Source organism: Gossypium arboreum, chromosome 8 (genome assembly GCF_025698485.1).
Source record: "Gossypium arboreum isolate Shixiya-1 chromosome 8, ASM2569848v2, whole genome shotgun sequence".
NCBI classification, from domain to species: Eukaryota; Viridiplantae; Streptophyta; class Magnoliopsida; order Malvales; family Malvaceae; genus Gossypium; species Gossypium arboreum.
The window spans coordinates 133,800,595-133,818,818 of record NC_069077.1 but is presented as its reverse complement, the minus strand read 5'-3'; the positions used below and the strand labels follow the sequence as shown (position 1 = coordinate 133,818,818).

Below are 18,224 nucleotides of genomic sequence, written 5' to 3'. Positions count from 1 at the left end.
AGTAAACCGGCGAAATGTTTACAAATAAATATTCTTTGAAGTTTGGATTCAATCTTTAAACATTGAAGGTTGCATATAAAAATATCAAAAGATGAGAACACCATTATATAGATATTTAATTATTTTATAATTAACTTTGAAACAAATATCATATTTTTGTTAATGTAAATAATTCTTAAATTTGAATCTAGATAATTATTTTTTTCTTTTAATTTCATACTTGGTGTTTAGATAATAACCAACAACGAACAAACAGCTAGGCATTCGAATAAGTTGTTAATGCGCAATTGAAGTTTAATTTTGGAATCATCTGAAGTTAAAATTAAGAAGATAATGGAACATTAGTATACACGTTATGCCAGTCGTGACCACGACTGCATCTATCCATCAGCAATCCAGCATTGTCCAGAAAGGGAGAATGAAAATGTTGACAAAGTTTGTTTTGTTTTTGGGTCTGATTTGATTTGATTTGATTTGGTGTTCTGCAATGCACCCACCCACCCTATTATTTCCAAGAAGAACCACCTAGTCTAATCACCTCTTCACCACTGTTGTCCCTCTTTGCTATCCTTTCAAACCCCCCATCATCTCCCTTTGTATCACTTACATCACCGTACAGATCTTTCAGCTTCGCCAAATTACTGGATGCCTTGCCTCCCTCTTTTGCTGGACTTGGAAGTCGATCATAATGACTGTTCCCACCTTGCTCACTCTGACTTCTGCTCCTCCTGTTTCCGCTCACACTCGGACTTCGGCTTCTGCTCCTGTATCGCCTACTTTCATCAGCGTACCTTGACCTTCTATCATAATCATGTCTTCGCTCCCTCTCCCTCTCCCTCTCCCTGTCTCTGTTTCTTTCTCTATTACGATCCCAATCCCGATCCTGATCCCTGCTTCTATCTCGTTCCCTATCACGGTCCCGACCCCAACCCCAGTCTTGGTCCCTGCTCCTCTCCCTTTCCCTATCCCTATCCCTATCACGATTCCGATCCCTATCCTTGTCCGAATACTCTCTATCACGGCTCTGGCTGCGACGGTGGCTCGGAGACCTCCTTGCATCATCACCACTGGATCTGTCATAAGGTGATGGGGGTAGAGTGCGACGCACAGGGGAAGAGTCCCTGGTCGATGCCCGATGAGGGGCACGCTGACCAAAGGAGACAGAAAGTGCTGCTTTTACAGAAGGTGGGCGGCGAGCAGTGTCATCAGATCCATGACGGTTATTATCCCCAGTTGAACCTGAAGGTTTAGTAGGCAGCTTCATCTTCTCAAGATTGGATGTCACCTGCCGCAACACAGGAACAGGGATTCGGGGGAAAAGAGTATCAAAATAGTACTGCAGCAAGAAAGTCAAGAGTGTCAATTTTTTTTCCCTCTATGAAAAAAATAACAACCAACAACAAACCTAAATGAAAGACATGACAAAGTCCAAATGAATTCGAAGAACAATCAACAAATATTGTTCATCTTGGACAAAAAAATCAACACAAAAGACCAAAAAAGAAGTCAGACAAATAACCTAGCATTCAACTCAACCAAGGGAAACAAACTCTAAGAATACTGGGAGCTTACAATAGTACACTTAAACAATAACAATCTAAATGATGACATTCTGTTAAGTATCGGACCCTATACAGATGGAAGTTCTAGGCTGTGCTTCAAGTTCCAATCCAGGAAGAGTCAAAGAAGCATGCATTCGGCCCGCATTGCTGCTGCAAACCAATGAAATGCTTTGAAAATAAAACGAAACAAAGGAAAATAAAACTCAGATTAAAGGATACATTGAAGGGCAGACTGAGAAATAGTACCTTCTTCGAACATACAATAGCAGCAAGAGCAAAAATCTGGTTGTCCAGAAATTCTTTGCCAATCCAGAATGCAAATAGCATAAACGTTATATTGCATTTAAGTTCATTACAGGATCAAGCGGGGAATACTAATTAGATTAATTATGTTCCGCACTACTGCTTTCAGAAGAATTTCTTCAAATTTCAGCCCAAATTTCTTCTACAACCATTAAATAGACCTCCAATGGTTTTTGCATAAATTTTAGAATTTTAGCACGGAATGCTACTTTGTACTATGTTTGCAATTGACTCCTAGCTTTAGTAATAAGTTGACCAACTCTTTCAAATAAAATTCCATTTGGGCCACTGGCAAGCTGTTCAAACAAATTTTGATGCACTTATCCACAAAAGATAAGGACTTCCTCAGACATGCATCATCTTAAGTAGGTATATTTAAAAAATCTAGAATCATGAAAGAAGAGAAAAACATTTTTATTATTTTTTATACCTGGAGATATAAATGCAATATCTGGTTGAGTTATTATGGTTAATCAGAATGGTGTAGCACGTCCTTACCAGCAGGTAGGTTATCATAAACTAAATGCAAACTTCAATGAGAAAACCAGAACAATTCCTTTTTGCACGATAAGCTTACAAAATTCAAATTGATCAAAATATCATTAAAAGGCTGACAATTTCTCACTAGAAAGGTGGTTCAAGTCAACAAGTGAATGGCAGGGAAAACATTTTTTGTATCATAAAGCATGTTGAATATTCAGTCTAACCTGTCCAAGAAGTAAATCACGCACGTACACGCCCATTGTGGTCATTCGTCCACTAGATCCAGGGGAGAATTCCTGAAAAAGCAATGATTTCAACTTGTGCTCAAAACATAAACAAAGCTCCATATTCTAAAGTCGAAGAAAAGGGGAATAAAAATGAATAATCATTTGCAAATAAAATTTGTACATGTTTTATTGTTAATCTTCTATTGTCATTAGAAAAAAGCCCAAAACAGAAACAAAGTTTTACATGCTAAAATAAGGGGGGGTGGGGGTGAAGGAATATAAATGAACAACCATTCCTAATATTTTTTATATGCCTTTTAAATTATTATTAAATAAATCAGTCAACAAGAAAGAAAGATATCAAGTGCTTGCAAAATAAAAACTATAGAAGTTATGAGTTACACCGGAAATAATGACAAAGTAGAGAATGCTAGGCTTGATATCCATAACTGGATTAACTAGTCAACCTATTCTTAGTTACCGCAGGAAAAGAATGTTGAGGAAATAGTTATCCATTAGAATATTTACTTATATTTAAACACAAACCAGCTCATTAAACAAATTACAAAGCATGATGGCACCCAAACTAATGAATAAAGGAAAATAATTCAGCCTTACTACAATCTGCAATTGTAGAGCAAAAATTGACCTTAAGCAATTTATAGAGTAACTTAACATCAAATATCAAACATTACCAATAGAAAACTATAATGCTTGGTAAACAAAAAAATAATGCCGTATTTGGGAACAAAAAATTGTGGCAAAAAGAGATTTCCTGACCTGTACAAAAATAAAAACATCAATGTAAATGATATAGTATTTAGGCAAATTTTACCACAACAAATTAAAGTACCAAAATTCAGTAGTCAAAGCATCTATTACCTCTTCATCTTTGATGTATGGTTCAAACCAACTCCATAAAGTCTTCGGATCGGCAGCATATCTCAAGTAGAGGAATCCAATCTGCAACCATAAGTTTAATTCATTAACTATACGGTTAATGGCTAAATGAAAAAAACAACCATAGGCAGCCATATATACATTCACATTGTAAAAGAACCAAAGAATGGGAACAATGAATCTGTAACAAGATGCAAGACATTGCAGGTATTTTCATGAATAATTTCAAGGAACCAGATAGCAATGATCTAAATTAGTGTAGTTAGGCAACTTTTAAACTGTGGGAATAGTCTGTGTGCAAAATGAGTAATTATTTTGGTACGACTAGAATATGAGACACTGCATGAACAAAAACAATGAGCAACTGGTGCATTATTTCAGAGAGCCTTGACTGGGAAAATCTGATAAACCAAAAATATAGAGTGAAAGGTGAAAAGTACATAATCAAAGGCAAATAATAAATGAAAATCAGCCTTAGTTAGAAAGCATAAGAGAGAATTTGCAAACCTACATAATGCCCAATCTTCAGTGTAGCGATAAGGAAATAGGATCTGATTCCTATTCATATAACTACAAGTCCATAGATATGGTAGATAAAAAATACTTAAACTAGATGAATAACGATAAGTGATTCAACAAACAATGTTGACCAATCATTCTGAAAATGCAGGACCGAGAAAATCTAAGTAACCCAAGAAAAAAAAAGGAGACTCATCAAACCTTGGATATTGCAGGCATCTCATAAGCATAGCAAGTTACTATTATATGGGGGTTGGCAAACTCTCGCAACTCAAAGAAAAAATCACATGTCAACCTTTGTTTGTAGCAATCTGCTATGTAAAACAATTATATTATAATGCTCACATATTTGTTTTTACAAAAAAAAAAAAGAAAAATAAGGCAAACTTGGTGAGGCAGTCCACTTGACTAAGCAAGCACTTATAACTTTTAAAATGTCCAAAAATACAAACAACAATAATAGAGTAACGAAGTCATGTTTAAACCATAATCAGGTTGTAATGACAACTTCAGGTTCACAACAATACTAATGAACTATAAGTTGATAACAACTGTACAAAAGTGGGAAAGCTCAGCTGCATTACACATCAAAGATCAATAGACATCAATAAATGCAAAAACAATGGTGAAACGATTATCCATCCTCTCTTCCAACAAACAACTTCTACATGGTTGGGAAAAAAAAAATAAGAGAAGATAAACAGGAAAATTTCCACTTACTGCTCTAATGTAAGGAGAATCAGGGTGCTTCAGTAGCCCATGCATTTGCTTGACAGTAAGTTTCATGGTAAAAAACTTGTAAAGAAGGCAGAATGCAGTAGAAGGACCACGACAATTCCCAGTCATCCACGGTTCGACATGATCAACTTGATTGTAAATTTCATCAATGACTTCATGGTAAGTCTTTAGTCGGTAAAGCTCTTTGAAATAATCAGAGGATAATATATTCATACAAAGCACCTTCTCTAACAGCGAATCAATCGGTTTACCACATGTCTGTATCTCCATGACAATACCCCGCACTGTCAACACAAGAATACACCACACAAAGTGTCATAAATCATAACCTTACTCCGCTCAAAGAAACATCATCTGATTTTCGAGAGAAAAGAAACAGACTCAGAAGAACCAGAAAACCCATCCTGATTTCTAATATCTAAAAACAAAAACCTTGAAATTATTCGAGATACGAAAACCAACCCTAATCCAATTAATTGGAAATAAGGTGTTTTCTTTAAAACATCGTACGTAGAAGCATATTAATCGTCAATCAAATCTCAAAACCTTAATAAGTACAAACGACAAAGCGAATCCCTTGAAAAATTTTCATTTAACAAAATATCCACGGCCAGAATCGCAATAAACGAATAAAGAGAAGAAGTAGATAGATTCAACATAGGGGGAAAACCGAGAAATCATAAGGGAAGGATGAGGAATTGAGAAACGCACCACTAAAAAGCGTGAGAGTGATGAAATTTTGGGAAGGAATCAAAGCAATTGACAGGAGGAGGATAAACAATAAACCCTAAGTCGAAGAGAGGAGAGCTTAGGCTTAGCTCTTTAGTTAACCAAACTTTTTCCTATGGCGACCGAACCATGACCCACGGCTATATCAAGAATAGACCCGAGGCCATGTGATGCATTCAATATTAAAACATTAAAAAATAAACACAGATGGTTCTACAATAAAAACATATAGTTTGAGATTAATTATATATGTTATTGGCATATTAAAAATATGTATAAAATATATTAAAATGTAAATTTAATTTGTGTATTTAAATTTTATTATATATTTTCTTTTCAAACAAAAATATTAAAATACACTTAAATAATATTTTAATTACGAAAAAATATTTTGTAATTTTTGATTAATTTGGTAACTCAATTTAGGGTGACATTAACTCAGTTAATGACTTAATAAATAATATTGATATTTAAATTTAGATTTAAAATTATTTTATTAATAAATAATATTGAACCCATACGTGAAAAAGTCTTTGTAATAAATTTATCAAATAATTACATGAAAAACAAATGTAGGGTTAAAAGTATTATGAAGGTTCTTGTACTAAAAATCAATATGTATTTACTCTTTTATTCAAAAAATATGTAAATTAGTCAATATACATTAGATTAAATAGTAAACTAATGATTTCTATAAATAATTTCATATATTTCTATTGTTAAAAACTAGTGTTGCTAATAGAATAACCAAACAGTTACATATGGTATGTCACATGTACCTCATTCTAACATACATGAACTAATTTTTAACAGTAGAATTGATGATTTTTTTAATAGAATAACCAGTTATCTTTTTTATCTAATGTACAAAGACTAATTTACTTATTTTTTTAGTAGAAAAACAAAATATAATCTAATTTTTAATATAAAGGCTTTCATGATACTTTTGTCAAAATTTTGAAGTCTATACATATTTCTAAGCAATATGTAAAAACAAAAGAACCCTCAAAATTATATATGTTAGGTTTATAAAAAATATTGGATTTTATTAATAAAAAAAAATTGGATTTTGGGCGATTCATAAAGACCCTACACGTGCTGCTCCAACAAGCAAACTTTTGCTGGAGCGGAAGGTTGATTGTATGCGCTTGTAAAAAGCGAAATAAACTTACCGCTAAAGCGGGAGGTTGTCTATTTGTGCACTTTGGAACGAAAAAATCTTCCACTGAAGCGGAACTGCCTTAATTACTATGTCAAGCTATCCTTTCTTCATGTTATCTCAGAATTACATTAAGTAAGAAATGTCGTACCATTTTTTTGAAAAAATGAGATTGACTTGATTTTGAAAACGAAATTTAAAACGGGAGTCGCCATCGATCTTGATTTGGTGGGATCGGATTACCTTTGTTTTAATAAAACAATTTTAGTTTACTAAAACGGCATTTTGGTCTACGAAATCCAAGAGAATAGATTCAGGAGTCGGTTACGTGCGAGGAAGGATTAGCACCCTCGACACGCCCAAAAATTGGTACCGAATTGATTAGTTAATGTCTTAATGTCGAAAGTTGAAAATCGGGAATGGATTTTAAATACGATCCTTTTTTATTGATGTCAATTTTAAAAATGCTTGAGTTAGCTCAAAATGATTATTAAAGATTTCCTCGTCTCAAGACATCGGAGTATCACATCCTGTAAGTTAGGACGCAATACCATAAACTCCCGAGCGCAAGTGTATCTTCATTTAAATTGGGATTCCGTGCATTTTAAACCCAAAAGGATACTTAGCTATTTAGAATCAACGAGAGAGTCGAAACCCCGTAAGTTAGGGCACAATTCTTCGATGTTTCAAAACGCGAAACATTGCCTTGTTTCGAAATTTTGTTTTTGAAATAATAGCGAATACGATATTTAAACAACATGTGTTATTTATTTAGGTAAAAATAAAGTGATTTATTGGATAAATGTATTGGGGTTTAATTTGAGGCAATGACATGGAATGAAGTATAGTGTGACATGGAACAATTATTCATGCATAAATTATTCCACAAGCGTATGGCAATAATATGAATACGAGTAAGCAAATTTACATGCATGCAATAGCCATAATTTCACAACATACATTATTTAACATTAAGCTTAATAAACATAGAAACGAAGTAATAGTATGAAACAACTTAAATCAAATAATAAGATAATCTTAAATATAAAATATATATGTAAAAGGTTTAAGATAAGTACTATAAAAGCAACTTAAAGTAAATGATAAAAATAATTTAAAACCATTAATGCAAAGTCTAAAATAAGTAATACGTAAAAAAATAAAAAAAATAATATACATGGTATATAAAAAGACAACTTAACATAAATATATGTATATAAAGAATAAATAATGTATAAAGAGTTTAACATAAAAACATAGGAAATTCAAAAATAAGTGATCCATACAAAAAGAAGTTTAAGAACAAATATTCTATAAACTTAAAACAATAAGCTATTCAAAAATAATATATAAAAAGGTTTTAAAATAAATAAATAAAAAGCAAATGTAAAGTGATTAACATATATATAATAATTCAAAATGACTTATGTAAAAAAGGGTTTAAAATAAATGATATGTAAGGTAATTTAAGATAAATAATGAAAATAAGTTTAAAATGAATATTATGTAGTGAGAAATTTAAAATAAGTAACATACAAAATATTTTAAAAATAAATCGTATATAAAAAATAGATAATACATATAAAAATTTGAAATTGATAATATATATGGAAAAAAATTAAAGTAAACAATAAAACAATTTAAAATGAATAATACATAAAACAAGTTTAAAATAAATAATGTATAAAGCGTTTTAAAATTTATAATACACAAAGCAAATTAAAGAATGACATATATGAATAATTTTAAAATAAATAATATATAAATTAATTTAAAAATAATTAATAAGAAGTTTAAAATATATGATACATAAAAGAATTAAAAATAGACAATAGAATTATATTTTATAATAGTAACAGTTCAAGGGTAATATAAAGAGAGTCATTTGAAATATATAATATACAATAACTTAAAATATAAAATAATTTGAAATATATATATAACAAAACAATTTTAAAGAATTATAAAGATATAAAAGCTTGAAATAAACTATATGTATAGATATATATAATGGGTAAGGAATAAAGAAATAAATAATACATATAAAATAGATTAAAGTGGCATATATACATAAAGTAAGTTAAAATAAATAATAAGAATTTGAATAAATAGTACATTAAAATAAGTTAGAATAGATATAAATAAACAACATATAAAATATTTGAAATAACATATAAATGAAACAAAAAAAGAGTTAATAAATGAATTAAATAGATTTAGGACATGGCTAAAAACAAATTAAAATTCGGGTATAAAAGTATAAATATTGGATAGTTAATTAGGGATCAAAACGAAAACCAAACAAGATCTGAGGGCCAAATTTAAAAAAACAAAAGAAGATAGAAAATGGGGGTTAATTGAACGAGGTTGCGAGAGAGGAGGACTAAACGCACAAATTTCCCTTTTAGGGAAAGTGCACAGACCCTACCCCCAAACGATGTCATTTCAAGGGTGAAATAAAACCCAAATTTCATTCACTCTTTTTGATCTGCCGTTCTCTTTTGTTTTCCAAGGAAAAAACAAAACACCCTCTCCCCCTTTTGTCTTTCCAACGATCGAGCTCCCTCACATGCCGTACCACCACCATTTTTGATTGGCGGTGTGTACAACAATAGGTATTTCAACCCTTTTTTGGGACCCTTTGAAGGCCGAGTTTTCAGCCAAAGAATGCGGAAATGAAAGGGTCTCTCCCTCTCTAAACAACGCGACCCCGACGAAAGGAGGGATCTCCGGCGACGAAGCCCCGAGCGATTCCGGTGAGGCCCTCTACTCCCTCCTTTTATTTATTTTCGTGCCCACTTTATTTAATAGATTTGCAAGTAAAGATAAAAAGAAACTAAAAGAGATTAGCAATGAAATGAAAACAAAGAGAATAAATCAGAAATCACCCTTTTTTATCTATTTTGCTCTTGATTTTTATTGCTAAATATTCGTGTCCAAAAAAAACTACAAATGGATGTTTCGACTTTTATAACCGAATTACATAGATTCGTTTTTTGTTTTTTTCTTCTTGTCTGCTATTTTTTCTTCTTCGTTTCTTGTGTTTCGCGTGCTAGTTTCGTCTTGCAGTGTCGACGCGTGGAAGGTCGATGGTTGGTGCCCCAAGCGGTGGTGGTGGCGTCTTGTGATGGCCAAGGGCAGAAGGGGGAGTGGCGGCTGAACTTTGGTGGCTAGGGTTAGGGTGGCTGCTGAAAAAAAGTTTAAGATAGTGGGCTGACTTGGGCTTTAGGGTTTTAGGTTATTGGGTTTATTTTGGGCTAAAATCTGGGTATTGGGTTTTAATTAGGTTTTGTTTTAATTTTGGGCCGTGTATTGGACTATTTTTTTGTTTATTTGGTTTGGGTTCTTTTAGGCCAAAATTGGCTATTACAAGAAACACTAAAAAATAAGTCCAATTTAACACTAAAAATATATAAAATTAGTTAAAAACAAATAAAATAAAATTCTAAATTCATACTAGAATAAAATACACATAACTTTAAGATATTAGATTTATCAATGTCTTATTCATGCTTATAACATACCGTTTAGGGTTCATGCGTTGTTCAATATTCATATGTCACGCTTGTTTATCTTAACTTTGATGTTATGCTTTTATTCTATTTGAGTTGCTTCAATAATGAATGTAGTGTGTTGCATCCAAATCCATCAATTTGAAGAATGTAAGATGTTACAATTATAAATCCCATAACTAAGGCTTTATCGATAAACAATTTAAAATCATGTGGATCATATCAAACTAAATGTTGTCTATTAAAGTGAGACTTCTTATAACATGCCAAGGTTAGTCATATTCACAATCTAGAATTTATCAACTTGTTTCAATTTGTGCACGTAAAATTTAGATGCTCAATTGGACTTTGAATGATTAAAAAATTCATTCATAAGTTTTATATCATCAAGTACTCTTTTAGAGATGATCATGCATTGTAATACATGAAAGGATTAATAACTCCTAATCATATAAATATATGTGTATTTCCACTTAGATTTATGTGAGTTATTAAGTAAGATATAATATTTAGTTGCAGAATTAGAGTATATTTCATGCATGACATCATATTTATGTTTTTTTTTTCTTGTTTTCAATTAAATTTTAATTATTTTAAGTTGTAGATATTTTAGTAAGTGTTTTTGGCTTTACTTAGGTCCAATTTGGCATGAGGAATGAGTTCAAATATGAGTAGAAGTAAAATGAGAGTCGAATTTTGAAGAAAATGCGTGAGAGTGTCGAAGTACCGTATGCCCTATAGAACGTTGTTCAACCATACATGGGTGTTGCCCCATTTTGTTGTCTTTTTGTGCTCGATTTCATTTTTCTCACGCCCAAGTCGAAGCCCTAATTGGGTCAACATAAGTCTATAAATAGTCATCTTTAGGTTTCAATTAAGAGTGTTGAAAGAGAGAAACATTAGTTTTTCTATTTATTCAATTTCTTCCAGGTTTTATTTTAGTTTTTCTTACAATGTAATTGTAGTCGTAATGCTAATATTCATCGAAGCAACACTTATATTGGGATTGGAACTGCAACTATTCAATAAGATGGCTTTTCTCTTGATCTTTTTTCAATTACTGTCATATGATTGTTTTATTATTCTTGTTTGTTGTTTTGATGCTCATTATGAACTAACCACTTAAGTAATGGTAAAATAAATAGGACGTTAATGGATTATTAATGATATAGGTTAGAGATAAGTTTAAGATTATGGTGAGATTAATTGTTCAATTTGTTTTTCATAATTAATCTAAGTGATAATTAGGTTGAAAGACAACCTAAAGAAAAGTTAAACAACAAGAGTATTCGCTTAACCTTAGAAATCTAGTTGAATAGTTTCCTAAACTTGCTAAGATACACACCAATTGACAAAGCTGCTTATAATATATTCACCAACTTAGGTAGTGGGGGTTGGTGAGAGTATAGTTTAAGGTTTAATTAATTCCTATACGACATATACAAAAGTAGAGTTCTTTAAACACTTGTAAGATATATACCAACGCAAGTATTTACATCTTAAGATCATTTTAGTCATGAACCTTAGGCTTATCAATAATTAATTAAATTAGATGGGTAAATCCATTAACTAAAAATAAACTTCATCACTACTACTTGCAGACTTAATTACTAAATAAGTTATTCTATTATTTGCTTTAATTATTTATTTAGTTGATTTTTATTTTATTCTTACTCTTTTAATAATTGTTTAATTTATTCTTATTTAATTTAGATTTATATTAGTTGATTGAATTCTCGTGCTGAAAATTGAAAATCTCTCTCCAGGATTGATCCTCAAAATACTTCCTTCACAGAAATTATTTCATCCTAATTTCTCACTTGACCGTTATCTCATTTATTTGTGAGCAGTGGTAGAAAGTAGTAATGATTTTAAGCTTAAATTTTATATATCAATTTTACCATTATTTTTATACCCACTTTTCACTTTATTAAGGATATTCAAATTAGAATAGTGAATCTTTAATTGAGTGGAAGTCAAATAATAAAAGTATTCTATAGACATATTAAAGTTTGTATTGAAATATTAAATATTTAAATTTTGGAGTTATCATATGATGGAAGTGGGAGAATCTTGAATTTAATATGGCCAATAAGATAAATTATTATTTATTTATGTGATATTAAAGTTAAACGTACACTGGTGTAAGTGTATGTAAAAGATAATCACTCTCTAAGTTACTGATTAGGCTAAAGTTTCCTTAATGGTATGAGTTTAACCATTAATATAGGTCCCTAGTCTAGTTTATAAATACTAAATTGTGAACACCTGATATTTGTTTCTCTTGAAGTGAAGTTATTTCTTAATAAACAATCTTATTATTTAATTTATTAAATATCATCAAATAATATGAAAAGTTAAATATTTATGTATATTTCCATTCATAGAATTATCTATATTTATAGAAGAATATGGGAGATAGATCTTAAGAAATCTACTAAAGATTGAAAATTTATATTATAAATAAATGGTAATTAAAATAACTTAAATCATAATTAAATAAATGTTATAAAATAGATCTTAGAAATCTACTTAAATGTACATATATATTAATGGCTTATGAGGAAAACACAAATTTTATATGTAATTTAAAGTAATACATTCACACAAAGATAGTAAAAATAGAACCTAATGTGATGGTTTGATGTTCAAAGGTGTTCATCACTCTAAGTGTGGTCTCGGTTTGAATCGTACTAATCGCATTAGTTATTTGGGCTTTGTCCTGTTACTGTAATTCACTAAAAAAATAGATGTAAATAAAATTTTGACAAGGTCACTTGCTTACACAAGTAATTTATTTCATTAGTTATTTTTGTTTTTCACAACTTTAGCTTAATACTTCTCTCAGTATTAATTAATTTGTATTCCTATGTGATGTATGAATCGGATGTATATATTAAATTTATTACACTGATTTATGTTTAAAAATTTTAATGAATTTTTAAAATATCATCAATAAATGGAAAAAGTAGAGTAATTACATAAAAATTTTAAAAATATTTAACAATTTAGAATTAGTTATATTAAAATTATTTAATTTTAAAAATATTTAATATTAAAATAATAAAAGAAAGCATCATTGATTGAATATTAATATTAATATATTATAATTTAAATAGTACTATTAATAATTTCTTATATGTTATTTATTTTAATGTTAAAATTGTTAAAATTTGATTTTTTTAATTTTATACTTATTTTTACTCTACTTTAATTAACGAATGTAATTAAATTTTATTATATTTAAAAATATAAATTTAATTTGATAAATATTATTAATAGGTGTTTTTTAAAAAAAACTGTACTTTAAATTTAACAATTTAATATTAATTAATTTTAATATTATAACATTAAAATTTAATTCAATTAAGTAAAATATCAAAATAAGGGTTAATTTATTTAAAATCAACTTTATATTTAACATATAAAAATTATAAAGAAAATTTTAAACAAAAAGCAATGGAATAATTTAGAAAAAGGAATGAATAAAAGAATAATTTACCAAAATTATAAATAAGTGCTTCAAATGTAGAGTGTGATGTGTCAAAAAAATATTATGTGAATATGATTATTAATTTTTTTTAACCTCATATTACCATAGTGTGTATATATATATATATATATGAATGAATAGTCGATAACTTTTTTTTTGAACAATTTTATTATAGGTTCTGATCATATCTGAGTCTTTTTTACATAATGCTTAGAATTACCTATAGCCCCTCCCCAACCCATAAATATGAGGATAATGCGTTTCAACACATTCAAACCCTTGTCTTTTTACATCGATAATAATATTTATACTAATCGAACTAATACTCAATTGGCATAGTGAATAACTTCTTAATATTATTAATAAATAGTTTCATTTTAATTACTCTAATGGTTTTTGCCTGAATGAAAACGTAATGGTTTAAATTGATAGATTTATGGTACTATGTATTGTTTCACGATAGATTAAATTTTTAAATGGTGTGCCCGGATAAAAACTAAGCCTTTGCTAAATTAATTTAAATATGGAAAGTAATGGTTTACAAATCGGATAAACTGTAAAAATAGTCACTTTTGTTTGCTTCATATTACATTTTAGTCACTTATATTTGAAATGTTACGTTTTAGTCATTTACGTTATCGTTTTGTTACGAAGTGGTCACTCTACCGTTAAACTTCGTTACCTCCCTAATGGCAGTCCTACGTGGTAGTCCAAATGGGTTCTAAATGCCAACTTGGATGTCCAATTGTTGGGATGAAAGTAGGTTTTTAATTAAATAAATTTAATTTGGACTGCCACGTAACATCCAAGTTGGCATTTAAAAACCATTTGGACTGCCACGAAGGACCGTCATTAAGGAGGTAACGTAGCTTAACGGTAGAGTGACCACTTCATAACAAAACGATAGCGTAAGTGACTAAAATGTAACATTTCAAACATAAGTGACTAAAATGTAATCTGGAGCAAACAAAAGTGACTATTTTTGTAATTTACCCTTTACAAATCTCTAATTTTGCTCCTTTCAGTAAAAAGAAAATCTCTCATTTTGCTAATAAAATGATAATGTTTTTTAATTGACTAAATATATATTTTTAAAATATTATGTTAAAATATCAATAAATTAACTTTAATGTTTATTGTCGAAACCATTTTTTTTTAAAAACGGGGTCGACTTTGGTTTTGAAAACGAAAACGAATATGGGAGTCGCCACCAATCCTTTTTACTTAGTTGCGATATGATCACCTAGAAATTTGTCATTTTAATAAAATATTTCTATTTATTAAAACAACAATTTTGGTCTACGAAATTCGAGAAAACGGGTTCGGGAGTCGGTTATGTACGAGGAAGGATTAGCACCCTCTTAACGCCCAAAATTGGTACCTAATTGATTAATTAATGTCTTAATGTCGAAATTTAAAAACTCGAAAAGAATTAAAAATACAATCCTCTCTTTTTTAATGTTGATTTTTTTACGAAGAATTTGCTTGCGTAAATCGAAACAGATGTTAAAGACCTTCTTGTCCCGAAGTAATAACATGTCACGTCCAGTAAGTTAGGACACAATATTTTAAAACCTCGAGAATAAGCTTGTCTTTTGATTTTCAAAATTCATGCGTTTTAATTTCAAAAGGTTATTCAGTCATTTGGGTTAAACGAGAAAAATTGAAACCCAGTAAGTTAGGACACGTTTTCTCGAATTTCCAGGAAATGAGATATTGCCTTATTTTTTAAATTTCTTTTTTGAATGACAAAAAGTGCAACATCTAGCAATGTATATTTATTTAGTTTGAAATAAGATAAAACGGTCTATATTAAATACATGCATTTGAGCTTTAATACACGATGTGATTTAAACGAAATGAAACAAAAGGGAATATAGAGCGCAAAATAATAATACATGAATTAAATGCTAGGTCAATGAATATCAACAACATGAATATATTAACAAATAATTTCTAGAGCACATAATGGACATGTTCACATAATACACTAATTTAAGAGATCTATATTAATAATCACAAAAGAATAAAACAAAATAATATATGAAAAATTTTAAAGTGAATAAAACGGGTTAAAATAAATAACAAAGGGGTTTCAAATGAATAATGTATAAAAACTTAAAATAAATAATAAAAGGAGCTTTAAAATAATATATGAAAATTTTAAAATGAATTACATATAAAACGGTTTAAATTAAATACTATATGATATATGTTAATGAGAAATATGAAATTAAAATCACAATATGTTAATAAAGATAAAAATATATGTATATAATAATAATAGTAATATAATGGCGATAGCAAAAATAAAAATAATAAAGTTAGTGATAATGATAATAATAATAGTAACGAAAGGTAAAATAATAACAATGAATAAGAAGAAGAAGAAGAATAATGATAACAGCGAAAATAGTAATAAAACAAAAACCATAATAATAATAGTAAGTAAAAACAGAATAATATATGGTGAAATAAAGACAATACAAAATGAATTAGTTTAATACTATGCTAATAATAACAATAACAATAGTGAATAGAATAATGACAAAAGTAATAATAAGAATGGTAAAAGAAAATAATAATAATGATGATAATAAATAATAGTAAAAGAAAAATAAATAAAAAAATCACCAAATAGCTAAAAAGAGGACTAAATTGAATTTAAAACAAATATTCGGGGAAAATTTGAAATAAAGAAAGAAAGAAATGGACCACATCGAATGCGCGAATAACAAGGAGGGATTAAAGGAGAAAATATCCCACCCCCCTAAACGCAGCGTTTTACACGGGACCAAAACAAAATCAAAATAAAATTTCAGGGCAAAATTAGAAATAACGAAATATTTAATTGAAAGGTTATAAAAGAGTGGAGCGGCTGGGATCGCAAATATCCCCTTAAATAAAAACACGCGGATCGTAGGCTAAACGACGTCGTTTTAAGGCTCATGAGCTTAGGCCAAAACGACGTCGTTTTGATCCCTTATAAAAGGCAAGTTTTTTACAAAAAAAAAAATCATTCCACCCTTCAAAAAAAAAAAAAATTGAAAAGCTCTTTCCCCCTACCTTTTCTTAGCCCAATCTCCAATGGGAGCTCCGGTCACCGCCATCGCGCCAGATCGAAAAAAAGGTAAAATTTTTATTTTTATTTTGCTATATTTTTATGTAAATATATATATATATTCTGTTTTTAAAAGAAAAAAAATAGAGAAAACGTGTATGTGTAATCAAAAGACGAAAATAAAAGAAAAAGAAATGGGACCTTGACGCGATTGAATCTGTTTTTTTTCTTCAATACTTTCTTCTTTTTTTATTATTGTAGATATATGTTTGAAACACTGATTTTGCATTCACACTCTTCTGATTTTTTTTTGTATTCAAAATCCCTCTAATACAAGTGATTTTGTGGCTTTATATAGCCATTCTTACAACTTATTTTTTCTACTTGATTGCTCTGTTCTTCTTGCAGGTAAACGGCAGTGGCAAGCAGGTGCGCCACTTGCGCTGATGATGTGACGGTGGAGCAGGCGGTGCGGTGCTAGGGTGCGGCGCGCCTGTAGGTTAGGGGGCAAGGGTTTGTGATTTTTGAAAATAGGTTGTGGGCTAGTTAGGTTTGTGATTTGGGCTAGGGTTTGGATATTGGGCCTTGGAAATTGAGTTTAAATTGGGCCGATGAATGGATTTATTTGTATATTGATTTTTTTGGTTTTTTATGGGCCCGGGCAAAATTTGGGCTGTACATTTATGATTAATATTTTTCTTGAAAGTAATTTTCACTTTATAAATTATAAGTGTACTTAGACGAAAATACTATATTTAAGACACTAGATTCAACACGGGGGAAGTAATTTTTTTGTGGGAGAAGTAAAAGGAAAAAAAAGGTTTTGGGGGAAATACAATTTTTAGGGAAAAGTAAAAGGGTTTGAGGGGGTTAGAGAAAAGAACGTAAAATGGTTTGATAATTGGTTTATTCTAATTCGAAAATTCAACTTGATTTGAACTTGAAATTCGAAAAAAAATTTGAGTTGATTCAATTAACTTGATTAATTCGAAATTCAAACTTTTTTTAGTCGAATTGAATTTTGCTCACCCCTAATTATAATTCGCCAAACCTGCACTTATTCACTTTCACACTTACTTTATCGTAACAACTCTTGAAGGACTAAGCCAAATCTACTGTAACAAATATATAGGGGTTACTCCTACGTCTAGAGGATCGATTAAATCGAAGCTCTGATATCACTCAATTTGTAACACCCTATACTCGACCCAAATGACAGATCCGAATACCAGATGCTACACCAAACTCAATGACTTAAAAGGTTCTTTCATTTCGAATTTAATTATATACTTTAATAACTCAAAATTTTGAAAGTCTAAATAATACAATTCTCATACACAACCGTGGGTAATCCTTACGTCCTTAATTCCAACATTTATTTACAATATTTGGATTTATACTCGAATACAAACATAACCGGCTTAAACCTTAAGGCAAGGCCTCTATGGGTGCCCCTCTATATATGTGAGTAGTTATAGCACACCACTTATTTCGGCAGAAAGTGGCTTGGTCCCTCTTGATGCCCACATCTTTACTTA

General features: G+C 29.9%; 1 protein-coding gene across 5 annotated transcripts; it reads right to left on the bottom strand.

The window, feature by feature from the left end:
* Positions 1-293: 293 nt before the first annotated feature.
* Positions 294-5,643, bottom strand: LOC108469800 (pre-mRNA splicing factor SR-like 1). Of its 5 annotated transcripts, XM_053031598.1 has the most exons (7): positions 5,444-5,643; positions 4,715-5,016; positions 3,458-3,538; positions 2,573-2,644; positions 1,809-1,861; positions 1,629-1,709; positions 1,167-1,336 (listed from the first exon to the last, which is right to left on the bottom strand). In XM_053031598.1, the coding sequence occupies exons 2-7, from the start codon at positions 5,000-5,002 to the stop codon at positions 1,282-1,284; spliced, it is 630 nt and encodes a 209-aa protein (XP_052887558.1). In that variant the 5' UTR covers positions 5,003-5,016; positions 5,444-5,643; the 3' UTR covers positions 1,167-1,281. The 5 variants fall into 5 exon arrangements, with proteins under 5 accessions (XP_017626334.1, XP_052887558.1, XP_052887559.1 ...); XM_053031599.1 differs by lacking the exon at positions 1,809-1,861 and having other exon boundaries at positions 1,629-1,712; positions 5,444-5,639; XM_053031600.1 differs by lacking the exon at positions 1,809-1,861 and having other exon boundaries at positions 5,444-5,639.
* Between the last annotated feature and the right edge of the window lie 12,581 nt (positions 5,644-18,224).

Excerpts from the sequence above, each read along its gene's own strand:
- LOC108469800 (XM_017770845.2), bottom strand. The coding sequence starts at position 5,002 with ATGGAGATACAGACATGTGGTAAACCGATTGATTCGCTGTTAGAGAAG. Across the intron at positions 3,539-4,714 it reads ATTCTCCTTACATTAGAGCA|ATTGGATTCCTCTACTTGAG; the intron begins GTAAGTGGAAAT and ends TTATGGTTGCAG. Across the intron at positions 2,645-3,457 it reads CATACATCAAAGATGAAGAG|GAATTCTCCCCTGGATCTAG; the intron begins GTAATAGATGCT and ends TTGCTTTTTCAG.